We start from the raw sequence: 16,676 nt of genomic DNA, 5'->3' as shown, positions 1-16,676 counted from the left end.
TTTTGACCACCTTGATTAGATTGAGTTTACTTACGTTTCTCTCCACCTCGATGAGGCGGTCTTTGACCTTGAGCAGTTCCCGGGTGGTCTCGTGGCTCTCCTTCTCCCACTTGTTGACCGCCTGAGAGTCCTCCCTGTCCCCTCTTCTGGGGGGTGAGCTCTGCACCATCCTCTCCTCCTCCTCCCTCTGTCGCAGGGCCTCATAGTTCTTCTTTACCTGGAGAGGTCAAAGGTGAAAGGGTTAAACCTCCATCCCCCAAAATATGCCCATGCTAATGAGTTCCATCTCTGTTCTGGCACCCCAGTGGCAAGGGTTCTAGTTTTTGTCACAGAGTTAAACATGTGCTGCGGAAATTATTCTCTGGGTTTTCTAGGCTCCTGGTGGCTCATGAATAGATAACACAATGGAAAAGGAATGAATAAATAATGAATTGTGTTTCTCTGTGTCACGTGTTAAAGAAGCATAACCACAGGACCTCTCTGGGATAATGTTTTTTTGTGCAGATGTTCATTGGGCTGCTGTTCTATATTGTTTAGGACTCACAGTTTTGAGCTCCTGGCGCAGTTGTTGGTTGAGGTTGGAGGACTCCTGCAGTCTGGCCTCCAAGGCTGCTATCTTCTCCTCCTTGATCTCCAGAGTAGATTTGAGAGTGGACTCTAGCTTGAACTCCAGCAGCTTGTACCTGCACATAAGGGACATTGACAATCATTAAAAGACCAAAGATATTTCCAGGATAGAATTCAATGTCTTGACACCGTATTGTTGGCAGAGTGTCTACTATGTGATGTGGTCACAATTATTTATGGGGGGATGGGCACCTTTGAGCAGCAGCATAATGGTTTGTGTGTGTGTATTACCTGTCGTTGTCAGAGCTCTGCTTGTCCTGCAGCAGCCTCTCCTTGTTGAGGCCTATCTTCTCCAGCTCGTGGGTCAGTTTCTCCAGGTCATTGTTCATCTGCTGAGTCCGCAGTTTCTCACTCACCAGTTCCTGAAACATAAAACGCAAATCCAGAGTCACTATACATTCAATCTCTAGAATGTAATCCTTTATTAATGAATAATACAATCTTAATGTACTTAATGGAACATAGTTGAGTTCCAAGTTGAAAAAAGTGTTGGCATAGTGGTCTGGTATAATTACTTCTTGCATAATGCAGGTGCAATGATTATAGCTGAATATTCTAAAATGTACATTTGAAGACTTGTGAGCATTCACCCCATGCATTACCATTACAATATATATACACTAGCATTACAACATGCATCTCTAAGGTAGTCGCTACATCATTACCTCTCGTAGAGTGACTAGTGTCTTCTTATCGATGGTGGCCTGTTTGACCAGCTCCTTGTTCTCCTTCTCCAGATCTTTGAGGCGGTTGCAGGAGTCCTTGAAGGAGGTCATCTCCTTGCCCAGCGAACGGTTGTCCTTCTCCAGGTGGCTGATCCTCAGGTTGTCCTCGTCCATCTTGGAGTCCCTGATCTCCGCCTGCTGTCTCAGCCTCTTGTTGTCCTTCTCCAGGTGCTTCTTGTCCTTCTCCAGCTGAGAGCTCTCCTGCTCCAGAGTCTTATTCTCCTGCTCCAGCTGCTCCAGACGTTTGCTAGAGATCTTCAGTTCCTCCAGGCTCCTCTGCAGGCTCTGGTTCTCCTGCTCTACATCCTGCAGCTCCCCCTCCAACTGCTGCATCTTGCGGCTGCTGTTGTCCAGGGCCTTCTGCAGCCGCTGGTTTTCCGTATCCAGGCCCTGGTTGCTCACCTCGAGCCTCTCAGTTTTCTTGGAGGAGGCCTTGAGCAGCTCCAGGCTCCTTTTCAGCTGGCTCCTCTCACTCTCCAGCTCAAGGTTCTCCAGCTCCAGCTGAGCCGCCTTGTTCCCTGCCGAGCGGAGCACCTCAGCAGTCCTGCGAAGCTCCAGGTTCTCCTCGTCCAGCTGGGAGTTCTCCTTCTCCAGGGCCTCTAACTGGAAGGATGTGCTCCGCAGGCCATCCACCACCTTCTTTAAACGTCGGCCTTCTACCTCCAGCTCGGAGTTCTCCTTCTCCAGAGACACCACCTGAGGATTTGGGAGAATATGGGAACATTTATCAACAAAGTACTTTTCCTCATTCAAACTCCAATCTGCTTTATACAATAGGAACTGCACAACAAAGTAATAAGTGACTCATTTGGCACACAATAGACACCAGGTACACCGACAACTAAGTGAAGTTTACAGCCACCAATGCACGCAGGGGCCGACCTTGTCACAGGTGATGCCCAGACTGGCTACTCGTTTCTGCAGGGCCTCGTTCTCCCTCTCCAGCCGCTGCGCCTCCACCTCCAGCTCCTCAGCCCTCTCGCCTTTCTCCTTGTACATCTCAAGGTCCTTACGTAGCTGTTTGCGCTCAAACTCCAGCTTGTTGAGCTTGGAGCTGGTCTCCCGGATGGACTCGTGCAGCACGCGGTTCTCCTTCTCCACGTCTTTGACCCGCGCCTCAGCACCCACCTGGGAGCGCTGCCTCAGCGACGAGACAGTCTGGGTCAGATGCTCGTTCTCCTGCTCCAGGCCTTTCACCTGGAACATGGAGGACGTCTGAGTGGCGCTATGGGACAGCTTCAACTCGAGTCATGCTTCAGTGTGGTGTTAATATGAACAGAGCCCCAGAGATTATCTGACCATGAAAAACTCTTTGCTCTTATAATACCCTAGGGTCCTGAATTTGTCCTAAATCAGGTCGAGTGGTCATGAGAAGTTCCTGGCCCTAGCTCTGAACCCTGTAGTGTAGGTTCACCAGATATCTGTTATTCTACTGTAAACCTCATCAATCTTAACTCCCTGTGTCTGGGGCCTCATTAGATTCTGTCGGCTTTCATTACTTTCATTACACCCCCCCAAGTCACACAGAGCTCTTCAAACTCACTGGGAGAATGCAAGCACAAAGCCTACGCTCTTTTAAGAAAACTCAATCCAGATCCATAATGATTAAGTAGCAATGTCGTTTTGAGTTTCTTGGAACAAGACCAGAACAAGGTCAAATTAGTCCTTTAACCAGCCTAAAATGAAAGGCTGTTTGTGTCTTGAACATGGACATGTATGCATGCCTGTGTGTGTGTGTGTGTGTGTGTGTGTGTGTGTGTGTGTACCTGTCTATCTGCGTTCTCTCTCAGTGTCTCCAGGGTTTTCTCCAACAGAGCCTTCTCCTTCATCAGGTCGGTGCTGAGGCTCTCTGCACTGCACAGACTCTCCCTGCCTGTGTTCAGCTCACTCTCCAGCTGCCCCAGCTGCAGGCACACACAGAGGACGCACTGTTACCATGGCACCCAGTCACTTAGATCACAGACAATGACACTATGCAGTACCACATCATTACCCATCACAATTGGACTCAATTACATTGTAATCCGGTCAATGAAATTGAAGAACCCACTATTCAATTTAATTTCCTGATTGGCCAAAATAAAACTGAATTGACTATGATACACAGACATTTATATTTCTCTAATTACAGTGGCTCCGTGTTGTGATGTATGTCCTATATTAAAGAGAAGCAAAAGCGACTCCATATAGAGCCCTTCCCATGAACACCGGCTCCAATCTCTGTTGTCTCCTCTCCCCTCCGGAGGATGCTGTCAGACTGCACTGGGTAATTACCACTCATGTCACTCACACCCTCTACAAAGGGAAGGGCTGAATTATCTACAAATAAAAGCTTTTCACTGCAGCCGCTTCATCCTCGGTCTGTTCTCTCCTTCTGTCCTTTCTGCTCACCGCATGACGCACAAACACTGTGGCACCAACAGCAACTACAAGTGCACTGTATACACACACACACCGTTCTTCAAAAAGCAGGCGGATTATTACTAATCATATCATAGATATATATACTCACAAGCACTTCATTACGTCAAAGCAGCTTAACTCAAAATTGCCTTATTATTGCTCCTGCTTGGATTCACTTCTAAATGGGCTTTTTTACAGACCGAGTGCTGTTGCCAAACTCTGTTTCGCTTGAGAAATGCACATTTCATGCATTTTATGTGGAGTGCACAGAGAAGGCGTGTCTGAAAATAGCCCGAGAGAGTTAGCTTAGAGAAACCTTCAAGTGTCAAGTCTGAGAAATAATAGGAAATGGACTTCAGGATTTACTCAGTTCTTTCAACTCCCTCTGTTGTCATGGATCTATGAGTCCTGAAAGCCAAGTCCTGGGGTGAAATATAGGGGGCTGGAGAAAGATGCTAGTGTACTGTAGGGTTACAGAGCAGGCAGCCATTATTATGTTGTTAATGCAATAAGGAGCCAATGTGGAGTGGGCAGATGATTGATGGGCAGATGAGGGTCCATGTTTAGGCAGCAAGTGTGAAGATGTATGGGACAAGAGTAAAAGCTGCTCTGACCCTCTGGGTGAGCCTCTGGTCCTCCTTGTCGGCCTTGAGGCGGTGTGCAGGGGCGTCCTTGCTGGCAGAGCCCCTCAGCTCCTCCACGGTTTTCAGCAGGGCCTGGTTCTCCTTCTCCAGCTTCAGCAGGCGGCTGGACGTCAGCTCATTCACCTCGTGGCCCAGAGACTTCTGAGGCACTACAAAATGAAACCAACTATGTCAAACACACAACATACTGCACCGAGAGACTGAAAACAGCCATCACTAGCACAGAGAGGCTGCTGCCTATATACACAGACTTGAAATCATTGGCCACTTTAATAAATGGAACCCTAGTCACTTTAATAATGTTTACATCTCTTGCATTACTGATCTCATATGTATATACTGTATTCTATACTATTCTACTGTATCTACTGGGTCTATGCCGCTACCACATTGCTCGTCCCGTCCATATATTTATATATTCTTAATTCCATTCCTTTACTTAGATTTTAGATTTGTGTGTATTGGGTATATGTTGTGAAACTGTTAGATATTACTTGTTAGATATTGCTGCAATGTCAGAACTAGAAGCACCTGCAATAATATCTGCTAAACACGTGTATGTGACCAATAAAATCTGATTTGATATTTTAAAAAGGTACTGATATAGTGTTGGGGAACTTCCCAAGGGGAAGAGGAAGTATGGGACATCCCTAAATGTAGATCTACATCAGTACTGTAGTTACTGAGGAAACACACAGGGTTTATCCTGATCCAAGACCAGTTAAACATTATTCCAAATCCAGGCCTGTTGCTAATCTGGGTCTCGGATTCATTAAATATGAATTACAGGAGCTAATCATGTGTAAATAAACCCTGTCCAATCTGGTGTGTGTGTGTGTGTGTGTGTGTGTGTGTGTGTGTGTGTGTGTGTATATATATATATATACACACATATGGGTGTATGTATATACCCATATATATATATATGGTCGGCCAAGGCCGGGGTTGAAGCCAGAGCCCCAGTAGGCCTACTGATCCTCACCCTCTGTCAGATCAGGGGTCTTGGAGAGCTGCTCCAGCTCCCAGCCCAGGTGGAGAGACTCGTCCATGCTCTGTTTCTGGGCCATTTCTAGCACCAGGTTCTCCTCTAGCAGCTCCTCAATACGCTTCCTGTCCATGTCCCGCTCCTGATGCACACAGAAACACACAACGTACTGTCAGGATGGCTATACAGTTAGCTAAACCTTAAAGCCGATTTAAGGTAATTCCAGCGTTTGCATTGACAGTACAGAATTTACTGCGATGCAGCCTCTGTAGAAGTCAAGGCATTCATACTTATTGTGCTTCGTAGAGCTGTTGTAAAGGAAGTTGTCAAGGAAGTGAGTTTGTGTTTATACAGGACCTACCGCCCCCACCTATCGTCAACCAATCATGTCAATGCAGAGCTATACGCAGCCCTCCGCATTGTTACAAAATTTGGGAGGCGCACGACAATGCGGGTACAAAGCTTGATTTGGCCTCCGCAAGCCCCCGCAATTGCATCACACCCTCCATACAGAGCCTCTGGATCACATTTCAGGATCAAGCATAAATTGGCTTTTACAGTGAGAACCTATTCAGTACAGTATATGGGATTTTATTCAGAGAGAACCTACAAAATGGTTCCATAAAGAGAAAATATACAAACATACCAGCATGTCTGTTAACTTTAATCCCACACAAAACACAGTCTCTCATTCTCAATCTTTCCCTCACCATTTCCATGTCATGGATCTTGGATTTGAGCTGCAGGCTCTCTTTCTCCAGTTCGTGGAGTTTGTCAGAGCGAGCCCTGGTTCCTTCTAGCTGGTCCTCAAGCATGGCCTTGGTCTCCAGCAGAACCTGGTTGTCCTCCTTCAGCTCCTGTAGGGCCCAGCAGAGATCAACATCAGCAGCCCTATCACTTCTAATACACAGGACTCACAACATTAAACAAACATTGGGGAAACAAGTCGATTTATGTTACACCCAATGGATGCTTCATTGACACGTCAAGCTTGTTGGGTGCTGAACTGCTATTTACTTGTTAGGGCATACCTCCACTCTAGCTTTGTAGAACTCAATGTCATGGAGCCTCTCCTTGTAGCGTCCCACTTCACTTTCCAGCTTGTCCACTCTGATGGCCTTCTCTCTCAGAACGTCCAGCTCGTCACGATAGGCCCTGGCAGAACGCGCATCTGACAACAACTGCAAGCTCTGGAGGTTACAAACAAAACACTTCATGTCAGTGTCACACACATACAAGATATTTGTTTTCACAGACTCATTTCCCTTGAGCGTACAAAACCTTAAAAACACTTTCCTAATATTGAGTTGCACCCACTTTTGACCTCAGAACAGCCTCAATTCGCCAGGGAATAGACTCTACAAGGCGTTGAAAGCGTTCCACAGGGATGCTGGCCCATGTTGACTCAATGCTTCCCACAGTTGGGTCAAGTTGGCTGGAAGTCCTTTGGGTGGTGAACCATTCTTGATACACATTGGAAACTTTTGAGCATGAAAAACGAAGCAGCGTTGCAGTTCTTGACGCAAACCGATGCGCCCAGCACCTACCTCATACCTCATTCAAAGGCACTTGGATCTTTTGTCTTGCCCGTTCACCCTCAAAGGCACACATACACAATCCATATCTCAAGGCTTAAAAATCCTTACGCAACCTGTCTCCCCTTCATCTACACTGATTGAAGTGGATTTAACAGGTGACATCAATAAGGGATCATAGACTGACTAGGTGAAAGCTATGTTATGGAAAGAGCAGGTGTTCCTAATGTTTTATACACTCAATGTACATGCATTGCGCACAGGCATAATTAATATTGGTAAACAAACACACCATAGATTGAGTAGGTAGACACGCACGCACACACACACGGACAGACTAAAGCTCCTCTTAGTCAATAGGGTCATTAGCCAGTAATCTTCTCTGGAAAGGGGATTTGAAATGATCCCACACACACACACACACACAACAAGCACCTCTGCCATGCTGTTGCTGTGGTCCCTACTTTCTAGCGCTGCGAATCATGTTTACAGCAAAGACTATAAATAAAAGAACATCTTTGCCTACTTCTAAGGAGATCGCCAAACTATAGATAGCTCAGCCACTAATTGGTTAAAGGCATTAACCTCATGATTAAGAATGTCAAATAGGAGGTGGTGGAGATGGTTTGATGTGTTGTATAACCTTGAGAGCAGTCAGGGCACAACAGGCGACGTGTCTTATAGGTGGAGCTTTTGTCCAGTTGTCGGCGGGCAAGCTCTGTGTGACAGGCCTGTAAATCTGGATTGATGCCTAGCACAGCTCAGCAGCATGGTCAGTGCGTAGTTTGTGTGTGAAAGTGTGTAGCTGGAGATCAGAAGAGACATGTTGGTCCAAGGCAGACTGTGTATTCGTGCATTAAGTGGAGTCATGCTGGTGCTAAATTGTGTAATGTGACGTGGACCGGGAGCTCTGACATCAGCTGTAATTGACTCCCGGTGATTACTCAGCTGTGTTGACCTATTCTGTGCCACACCTAGTGAGGTCTCAGTCTGCTCTGGGTTTGGACGGTAATGTGTTATGTTGGGCTATATGTTGTGCTAGTTTCATCTTTCTAATGCAGAGTTGGAAATCTGTTCTATATTTCTTTGTGCTGTAGTAGCTAGGTTTGTTTTGTCCAGTACCTCTTGCTGTATCCTCTTGTTCTCAGTCTCCATATTGTCCAGCTCCTGTCTACAGTCCAGCAGCTGCTCACTTTTCTCCTCCCTGAAAGAGAGAGAGCGAGCGAAAGAGGCAGAGAGCGAAAGGGAGAGAGAGAAATGTCTTCAATCACACATGTACACTTTTTTTTTTAAACACACAAAAAATCCTTCCTCACAAACACCATAACTGTCCCACACAGTTGTTATTCTTAGAATAAATATTTTTTCTTGACATTTTTCTAATTTGGCACAGAAACTAGAGGCCATGAGTAACACCGATTGGCCTATAGGTGGCGCTGTTATAAGCAGTCTCACTTAAACCCTCATATCGCCGCCGTCTGTTTGACCTAGAGACTTGAAACTTGGTATGTAGGCGTATTTCATCATGCTGAACAAATCGGCCTCAAGGATCCATAAGGTCTGTCAGGATACATTGTACTCCATTTTGGAAAATTGAAAAACTTCTCATTAACCATAAGTCCAAAGTTTTGTAGACTCATGGTTAGGGTTGCAAACGGAGGGTATATTACTGGTAATGTTTAATATTTACCAGTAAACTACCAGCATTTTGGTATCTTTCAAGGATTTGATCTATCACAAGACATTTAGTGGCACTTTTGAGTACTTCAGATTATTACAGGTGTCTGTCCCTCTGTGTGGTATTATCACATGTAAAATATGGAAATAAGTTCAAATAAATAATCTAATGACAAAGGTGTAAAACACTTCTAAATATAAACCAACTTAGTGAATGTTTGTTATTTTACAAACTTATTTATTTTTTGCTTTCTGGGTTGGGAGATGGCGAGATATTGCATATCCAGTATTCTATTTTATACATCTGTCGATGTCATTTATTGTTTCTTTATAGATAACTAGCTATTATCACTAACTACTTGGCTGATGTGGGTGGGGTACAGTAGTAGTCTACAGTAACGTTACAGCAATACTGAATGACAAAGTAGGCTTGTCACTACTAGCTAGTTGGTTGATATGGGGTACAGTATAACTGAATGAAAGTCACCACCCTACTCTTCTGTTATTCATTGGTCTGAAAATGGTTAAATTAACATTAAAGAGACACCCCACACATTCACGCAGATGGAGGGCCATGTACATTTTAGCCAGTAGTTCTGAAAAGTAGCACTAATGAGCCAAAAGTGGTCCCCGAAAAGTGTCCTCTCTCTCTCTCTCGCTCATTGGCAAATGCTGGTTAGGCCTAATTCTGCATGTGTGAACTAAACATCCAGCCCAATGCAGGAGTTTTATAAAATACTTTCTTAGACGTCAATGTACTGCCGCATGTCTTTAAGGCTAAGCTAATCGTTAGATCCTTTGTAGGCGCGTCAGTAAATCCGAGCTGTTTCCCAAAACCATCATTATTAACGTTGCACTTGAAAACTAGCATAATCTAATGCCTGCCTCAGACCACTCGTAGACCATATAAGTGCGTCGTTAAGATGCTTTTTTGCCCTCCCGCGTCACTTTATACACAGAAGAGCTCTGCTAAACACAGAATCACATGGTTTATCAGTCTCTCTGTGGCAGCTGATAACTCCAGAACAAAGTTGACTACAAAGTTGCCAATGTTCTTGCAATTGGTACAAACAAGTGACGTATAAAACATGCTTCAAATGAAAACAGATGACTGCATTAAAATATAAATACAGTAGGCTATAGGCCTATTTCAACCCTATCAATTTACATTTAATGTGCAATCAAATGAGTTATATTTTGCTACTTGTAGGCTAGCTAGGCTACTGTCTGTAATTTGTCTCATATTTCATGATGTGTAGCCTAACATGTGCGCAATGACTTTTATTGGGTAAGCATTAGAATAAGCCGCCTCACAATTTGCAGCTGTAGGTGGCAATATCTCTCTAGGAGCTGATCCGTCGTCAGTATTGTGAGATAATTATAATGTTGGGGTACGGTTTGAATGGAGAAAGCTGAAACCGAGAGCAGTTCTGCCTTTCTTTCCATCCTGTCAGTATCAACACATGCTCCAATGACGCACAGAGACGATTCACGCTACGTGGTGTTTTGGGAAACGCATGTTACGCAATGTAGGAACGATGCAGGGTTAAAAAAAACACTTGAAAGCCTAAGTTCCACCGCTATCGGGGAAACCGGGCCCAGGTCTCCCTTGAAAAAGTAATGTTATTTTTGACCTGGTAAAATAAGTTAAAAGGTTGTGTGTACGCTCACTAGATAGACATGGATATCGTCAGCAATCCTCAATCAGATGAGATACACCTGGTCGCATTATTAACAGTATTACTGAGAAACAGATAAATCGTTTCAATTCCCAACTATTAAAAACTTGATTGTTTCTAAAAACACAGCAAACCAGTCACGGCTACCTTTGAAAATGCTGTGGACAACACCTCTAAATTAGTCTTATGGTAAATAACTAATCCAAAATTAATTTCATTAATAAAATGTGGCTACAATTTACTGTGTGGATATCTTTACAAGTTATGCATAATTATTGTTAATATTACATTTCTCAATGTTTTCCATTCCCAGATGTGAAGTCACCTGTCTCCAGCAGGAAATATTTAGATTTAGTGACTAACACTAATAGGAGCATATACATTACAGGATTAGTCTACCCTCGCCTTGAACAACAACATGAACCACAATGGTTAAGAGGTGCTTACACACTTGCATCCTTTATTCAACTTGTGTAGACTAAGCCCTTGAGATTGTAACTTCACACGATTTAGCCTACTTGTCAATCCAGATCTGAATGTTTGATATCCTTTTGCTGTACTTTTGATAGTATTTGATGCCAAAGCTAAATCACCGAATGTCCTACTACAAGGTCAGGTTGACGCAGTCACAAAATCACACACACGATTTTCAAATATATTAAGATACAGTACATGTTTGCAATGTTACTGACCCATCCTCGTTTTTTCCTATCACAGCCATTAAACTCTGTTTTAAAGTCACCAGCGGTTTCCTTGCTCTCCGGCAACTGAGTTAGGAAGGACGCCTGTATCTTTGTAGTGACTGGGTGTATTGATCCATTATCCAAAGTGTAATGGACCTCATGGCTTGGTTTTTGCTCTGACATGCATTGTGAACAGTGGGACCTTGTATAGACAGGTGTGTGCCTTTCCAAATCATGTCCAATCAATTGAATTTACCACAGGTGGACAATCACGTTGCAGAAACATCAAGGATTATCAATGGAAACAGGATGCACCTGGGCTCAGTTTCAAGTCTCAAAGCAAAGGGTCTAAACACTTTTGTAAATTAGGAATGTTTTATTATTTTTAATATTTTTGCAAAAATGTCCAAAAACCTGTTTTCACTGTCATTATGGGGTATTGGTGTGTAGACTGATGAGGAAAACATTTAATATGTTTTAGAATGAGGCTGTAATGTAACAAAATGGGGAAAAAGTCAAGGGGTATGGAATACTTTCTGAATGTACTGTATATTAGTTTATTGCTAGTGTGTGAAAATGAACAAATACCAACATTTTATTCTAAATAGCTGTGAATGTCTTGAATAAATCAATTGGTATAGTGTGTAAATAGGTTTGCTGTACAATGGATTGTGCTCCAACACTATTCTAAATATGCTTTTGACTTCAATAAAGTAAACCTCAACAATGAGAGATACACATGGTAATGCCTTCACTGATTGCACATAAAGGAAGATATCATGTAGGAACTAAAGTGCTTGCTTTGTGTCATCCTATGAATCCTGTTTATTGCTGTTCACAGCTATATTTATTTCTGTTTTCTCTAAAGTAGTCTTGAAAAACTGGAATTTTTACTTAGGCCATGTAACTCATTGGTTAGTACAAACCAAGATGTTTACCCAGCAGATAGGAATCCACAGACCTCTGTCCTTACCGGGTCAAGTCAGCTTGTTGACTTCTGCCTGTGTGGGTTGGGGGTGTGGTTAATTACCAAATGATACAGTCCATAGTGGATTATATTTGACATTATTAGGAGCTATTCAGACTCTGCAGGTGAGGATAATTCATTTATATGTGTAATGAACAATTGAAATGATAGTGTGTGAGTACATCTTCTGTCTTTTTGATCATATGAAAACAACCTGATTTGTACTTGGAAGAAAAGAACCAAGCATACATTTTCCTTCAGAGGCAAGTCAATGATCTTGAGTGGAAAAAACAAAAACGCCTGTGTGTTATTTTACAACTTCAACAGAACAACCCTTTCCTCAGGATAACAAACATAGCTCAACTGAAAATATACAAAGTAGGACCAGAAACACAACCTACAAATGACCTCACAATAAGCTCCCCTATGACATGCAAATCTCTAACTGTCGTGCTGCTTTGCTTTAGTTCCACCAGCTCTTTGTAACAGAGCAAATCCAGATAACCAGATGTTAAGTGAGCAACAGGCCAACAGATTCCTCTCCTCACTCCGTCGCTGACTAGACGTACTTCAAACCCCCTCAACCCAGCATTAGCAGCATATAGAGCTCATCTGACAACAGCATATTCAACAGTTAATGGGTTTGCGTGATTGTGACACTACATTAGACAGGCAATGCAACCAAAATACAGGTTGGGACTTGATGAGGCTGAGGGAGGCCAGTCCTGCAAGCTCCTGGTCGGTGAGGAATTAAGAATGTGGCACACACAGCTTTGAAGAGGTCTGTACATTCTTCAGATGAGTGGAGATGCTTTCCAGTCTCCTTGGTCCACTGAACATAACTTATGACGGCCTGCTAGATTAGTGATCTGTACTGGCTTGGCTGATTGTAGGTATTATCATCAGTGTTCTATGCTTCCTGTGATGTGCTTGTAGAAATCAGAGGCTTGAGCAGCTAGCTTCGAGCATGGAATAAAACTCACTGCTGCTGTTGCTTCAGCTACTTTTGGTGAGCACACACTCCAAGTGTGTACCTCTTGTGTTTGGAGTCCTTTCATCTCATCCCACCATAGATACTGTCATCAGACATTCAGCCTCAGCAGCAACACACCTTTCACTGTATTCCACGTTTCATTAAGGCCCTAACAAAGAGAGTAGTTGACAGCCTAGGCCGAACAGAAAGCTGCTCATCCACTGTGGGTGACAGCACTGAGCCTGCAGCAGCTGAGTCACACTGACAACCATGGTACCATGGTCTACCTGCATTTTACAGTCTAACATTCACAATAGAAAATGCAAATCAAATCAAATTTTATTTGTCACATACACATGGTTAGCAGATGTTAATGCGAGTGTAGCGAAATGCTTGCACCTAACTGTAGTTCCACAGAACCTGACAGGATTGAGATTGGGTCTTTAGGGGCTATATCATAATCTATTTCTACACAATCTATTCCTATTCTATTCCTCTTAACACCAGGTTTCATATTTAAGCTTTAAAAAAAACATGATCATTAAGACATTCTGCAGTATGTATGGTTAACATGGTCACTTTACTGTGCCCTCAAATGGACCTTCAGTAGAACTAAATCTCTATTTGTGTTTTAAAGCATGCCTTTGGCGGAGAATGGCCAGCTCCCCTTCCCTCTAGTGTTGGTGCGCCAGAGTCAACAACGGCCAGAAATCGGAAGAAAGCAAGTGGAATTCAATAGGAACTGCGTAAGTAGGTCAAAAACACATTTAAAAAAAGAACATGCCTCTGCACGGCATCATCGGATCTGGGTCAAATCCTCAGACATCTGACCCAGCATCAGGCCTGGGTGACTGGAGGGGTCTGTGGCCATCTACGGCAATAACATCTCCACACACATACACGAGACTACAGTATATGCACTCGCACTCCTGTAGAGAAGTAGTATGCCGCGTCACTCTTATATTCTGGATATCTTCTGGAATTATGATCACCATAAAAAAAGATACACACAGCACATACATACAGTACCAGTGAAAGGGTTTTCCTTATTTTTACTATTTTCTACATTGTAGAATAAGAGTGAAGACATTTAAAACTATGAAATAACACATATGGAATAATGTAGTAAACAAAAAAGTATTAAACAAATCAAAATTTATTTAATATTTGAGATTCTTCAAAGTAGCCACCCTTTGCCTCGATGACAGCTGTGCACACTCTTGGCATTCTCTCAACCAAGCTTCATGATGTAGTCACCTGGAATGCATTTCAAGTAATAGATGTGCCTTGTTAATATTTCTTTCCTTCTTAATGCGTTTGAGCAAATCAGTTCTGTTGTGACAAGGTAGGGGTGGTATACAAAAGACAGCCCTATTTGGTAAAAGACCAAGTCCATATTAACCTGTTGCGACGACCAAACCCGGATCCGGGATTCTATTTATAGACCTAAGCTCATTACCATAACGCAACGTTAACTATTCATGAAAATCGCAAATGAAATGAAATAAATATGCTATCTCTCAAGCTTAGCCTTTTGTTAACAACACTGTCATCTCAGATTTTCAAAATATGCTTTTCAACCATAGGAAAACAATCATTTGTGTAACAGTAGCTAGCTAGCGTAGCATTTAGCGTTTACATTAGCGTTAGCATTTAGCAGGCAACTATCACAAAAACAAGTAAAGCCTTCAAATAAAATAACTTACCTTTGAAGAACTTCTGATGTTTTCAATGAGGAGACTCTCAGTTAGATAGCAGATGCTCAGTTTTTCCAAAAAGATTCTTTGTGTATTAGAAATAGCTCCGTTTTGAACATCACATTTGGCTACCCAAAAAACAACAAAAAAACCCCGAAAATTCAGCCCTCAAAACGCGAACTTTTTTCCAAATTAACTCCATAATATCGACTGAAACATGGCAAACGTGGTTTAGAATCAATCCTCAAGGTGTTTTTCCACATATCTCTTCAATGATATATCCTTCGTGGAAGCCTGGTTTCTCCTTGCTCTCAAATGGAAAAATAATTGCACCTGGCTTTGCGCTCCAATTTCGACGCAGGGACACCAGGCGGACACTTGGAAAATGTAGTCTCTTATGGTCAATCTTCCAATGATATGCCTACAAATACGTCACAATGCTGCAAACACCTTGGGGAAACGACAGAAAGTGTAGGCTCATTCCTTGCGCAATCACAGCCATATAAGGAGACAATGGAACTAGCCTACCTGGTTAAATAAAGGGGAAATAAATTAAATAAAATTAGAAATGTCCTTGTTTTTGTCCATTAAAATATCATCAAACTGATCAGAAATACAGTGTAGACATTGTTAATGTTGTAAATGACTATTGTAGCTGGATTTTTTTATGGAATATATACACATAGGTAAACAGAGGCCCATTACCAACAACTATCACTCCTGTGTGCCAATGGCACGTTGTGTTAGCTAATCCAAGCTTCTTTTTAAAAGACTAATTGATCATTAGAAAACCCTTTTGCAATTATGTTAGCACAGCTGAAAACTGTTGTGCCAATTAAAGAAGCAATAAAACTGGCCTTCTTTAGACTAGTTGAGAATCTGGAGCATCAGCATTTGTGGGTTCGATCACAGGCTCAAAATGGCCAGAAACAAAGCACTTTCTTCTGAAATTCGTCAGTCTATTCTTGTTCTGAGACTTGAAGGCTATTTATTCCATGTGAGAAATTGCCAAGAAACTGAACATCTCGAACAACGCTGTGTACTACTGCCTTCACAGAACAGTGCAAACTGGCTCTAACCAGAATAGAAAGAGGAGTGGGAGGCCCCTGTGCACAACTGAGCAAGAGAACAAGTACATTAGAGTGTCTGGTTTTAAAATGGAACAAAAACTAAAAAGTGTTTTTTCTTTCAAAAACAAGGACATTTCTAAGTGACCCCAAACTTTTGACCGTTGCTGACAGGTGTATAAAATCGAGCACACAGTCGCCATAGACAAACATTGGCAGTAGAATGGCATTACTGAAGAGCTCTGTGACTTTCAACATGGCACAGTCATAGGATGCCACCCATCCAAATCAGTTCGTCAGATTTCTGCCATGCTAGAGCTGCCCCAGTCAACTGTAAGTACTGTTATTGTGAAGTAGAAACATCTAGGAGCAACAACAGCTCAGCCGCAAAGTGGTAGGCCTCACAAGCTCACAGAACGGGACCGCTGAGGCGTGTAAAAATTGTCTGTCCTCTGTTGCAACCCTCACTACCGAGTTCCAAACTGCCCCTGGAAGCAACGTCAGCACAATAACTGTTTGTCGGGAGCATCATGAAATGGGTTTCCATGGCCAAGCAGCCGCACACAAGCCTAAGATCACCATGCACAATGCCAAGTGTTGGAGTGATGTAAAGCACGCCACCATTGGACTCTAGCACAGCGGAAACAAGATCTCTGGAGTGATGAATCATACTTCACCATCTGGCAGTCCAACGGACATTTGGTGGATGTCAGACGAAGACCTGCCCCAATTCATAGTCGCAACTGTAAAGTTTGGTGGCCCCTTAGTTCTAGTGAAGGGCAGTCTTAAAGCTACAGCAAACAAAGAAATTCTAGACAAATCTGTGCAACAGTTTGGGGAAGGTATGCCAATGCCGTCACGCACAAACTGAGGTCCACACAGAAATGTTTTGTCGATATCAGTGTGGAAGAACTTGACTTGCCTGCACAGAGCCCTGACCTCAACCCCATCAAACACCTTTGGGAGGAATTGGAACTGCGAGCCAGGTCTAAAATCACCAAACATCAGTGACCA

The 16,676-nt window shown here is 43.0% G+C and overlaps 1 protein-coding gene across 3 annotated transcripts in view; it reads right to left on the bottom strand.

Moving 5' to 3' along the window:
• Nucleotides 1-16,676, bottom strand: part of LOC139382036 (girdin-like) — an 83,029-nt gene that overhangs the window by 17,601 nt on the left and 48,752 nt on the right. For all 3 annotated transcript variants that reach the window (XM_071125974.1, XM_071125972.1, XM_071125973.1), the window contains 11 exons: nt 8,042-8,123; nt 6,416-6,574; nt 6,095-6,241; nt 5,382-5,526; nt 4,370-4,548; nt 3,119-3,256; nt 2,235-2,549; nt 1,293-2,048; nt 859-989; nt 545-683; nt 35-217 (listed from right to left, as the gene is read on the bottom strand). In XM_071125974.1, coding sequence (XP_070982075.1) covers nt 35-217; nt 545-683; nt 859-989; nt 1,293-2,048; nt 2,235-2,549; nt 3,119-3,256; nt 4,370-4,548; nt 5,382-5,526; nt 6,095-6,241; nt 6,416-6,574; nt 8,042-8,123 — 2,374 coding nt within the window. The remainder of the gene's footprint in view (nt 1-34; nt 218-544; nt 684-858; nt 990-1,292; nt 2,049-2,234; nt 2,550-3,118; nt 3,257-4,369; nt 4,549-5,381; nt 5,527-6,094; nt 6,242-6,415; nt 6,575-8,041; nt 8,124-16,676) is intronic.

The sequence above is a fragment of the Oncorhynchus clarkii genome, chromosome 23 (genome assembly GCF_045791955.1).
Source record: "Oncorhynchus clarkii lewisi isolate Uvic-CL-2024 chromosome 23, UVic_Ocla_1.0, whole genome shotgun sequence".
Lineage (NCBI taxonomy): Eukaryota > Metazoa > Chordata > Actinopteri > Salmoniformes > Salmonidae > Oncorhynchus > Oncorhynchus clarkii.
Note: the sequence above shows the minus strand (reverse complement) of the source record. Positions and strands in the feature narration are given on the sequence as shown.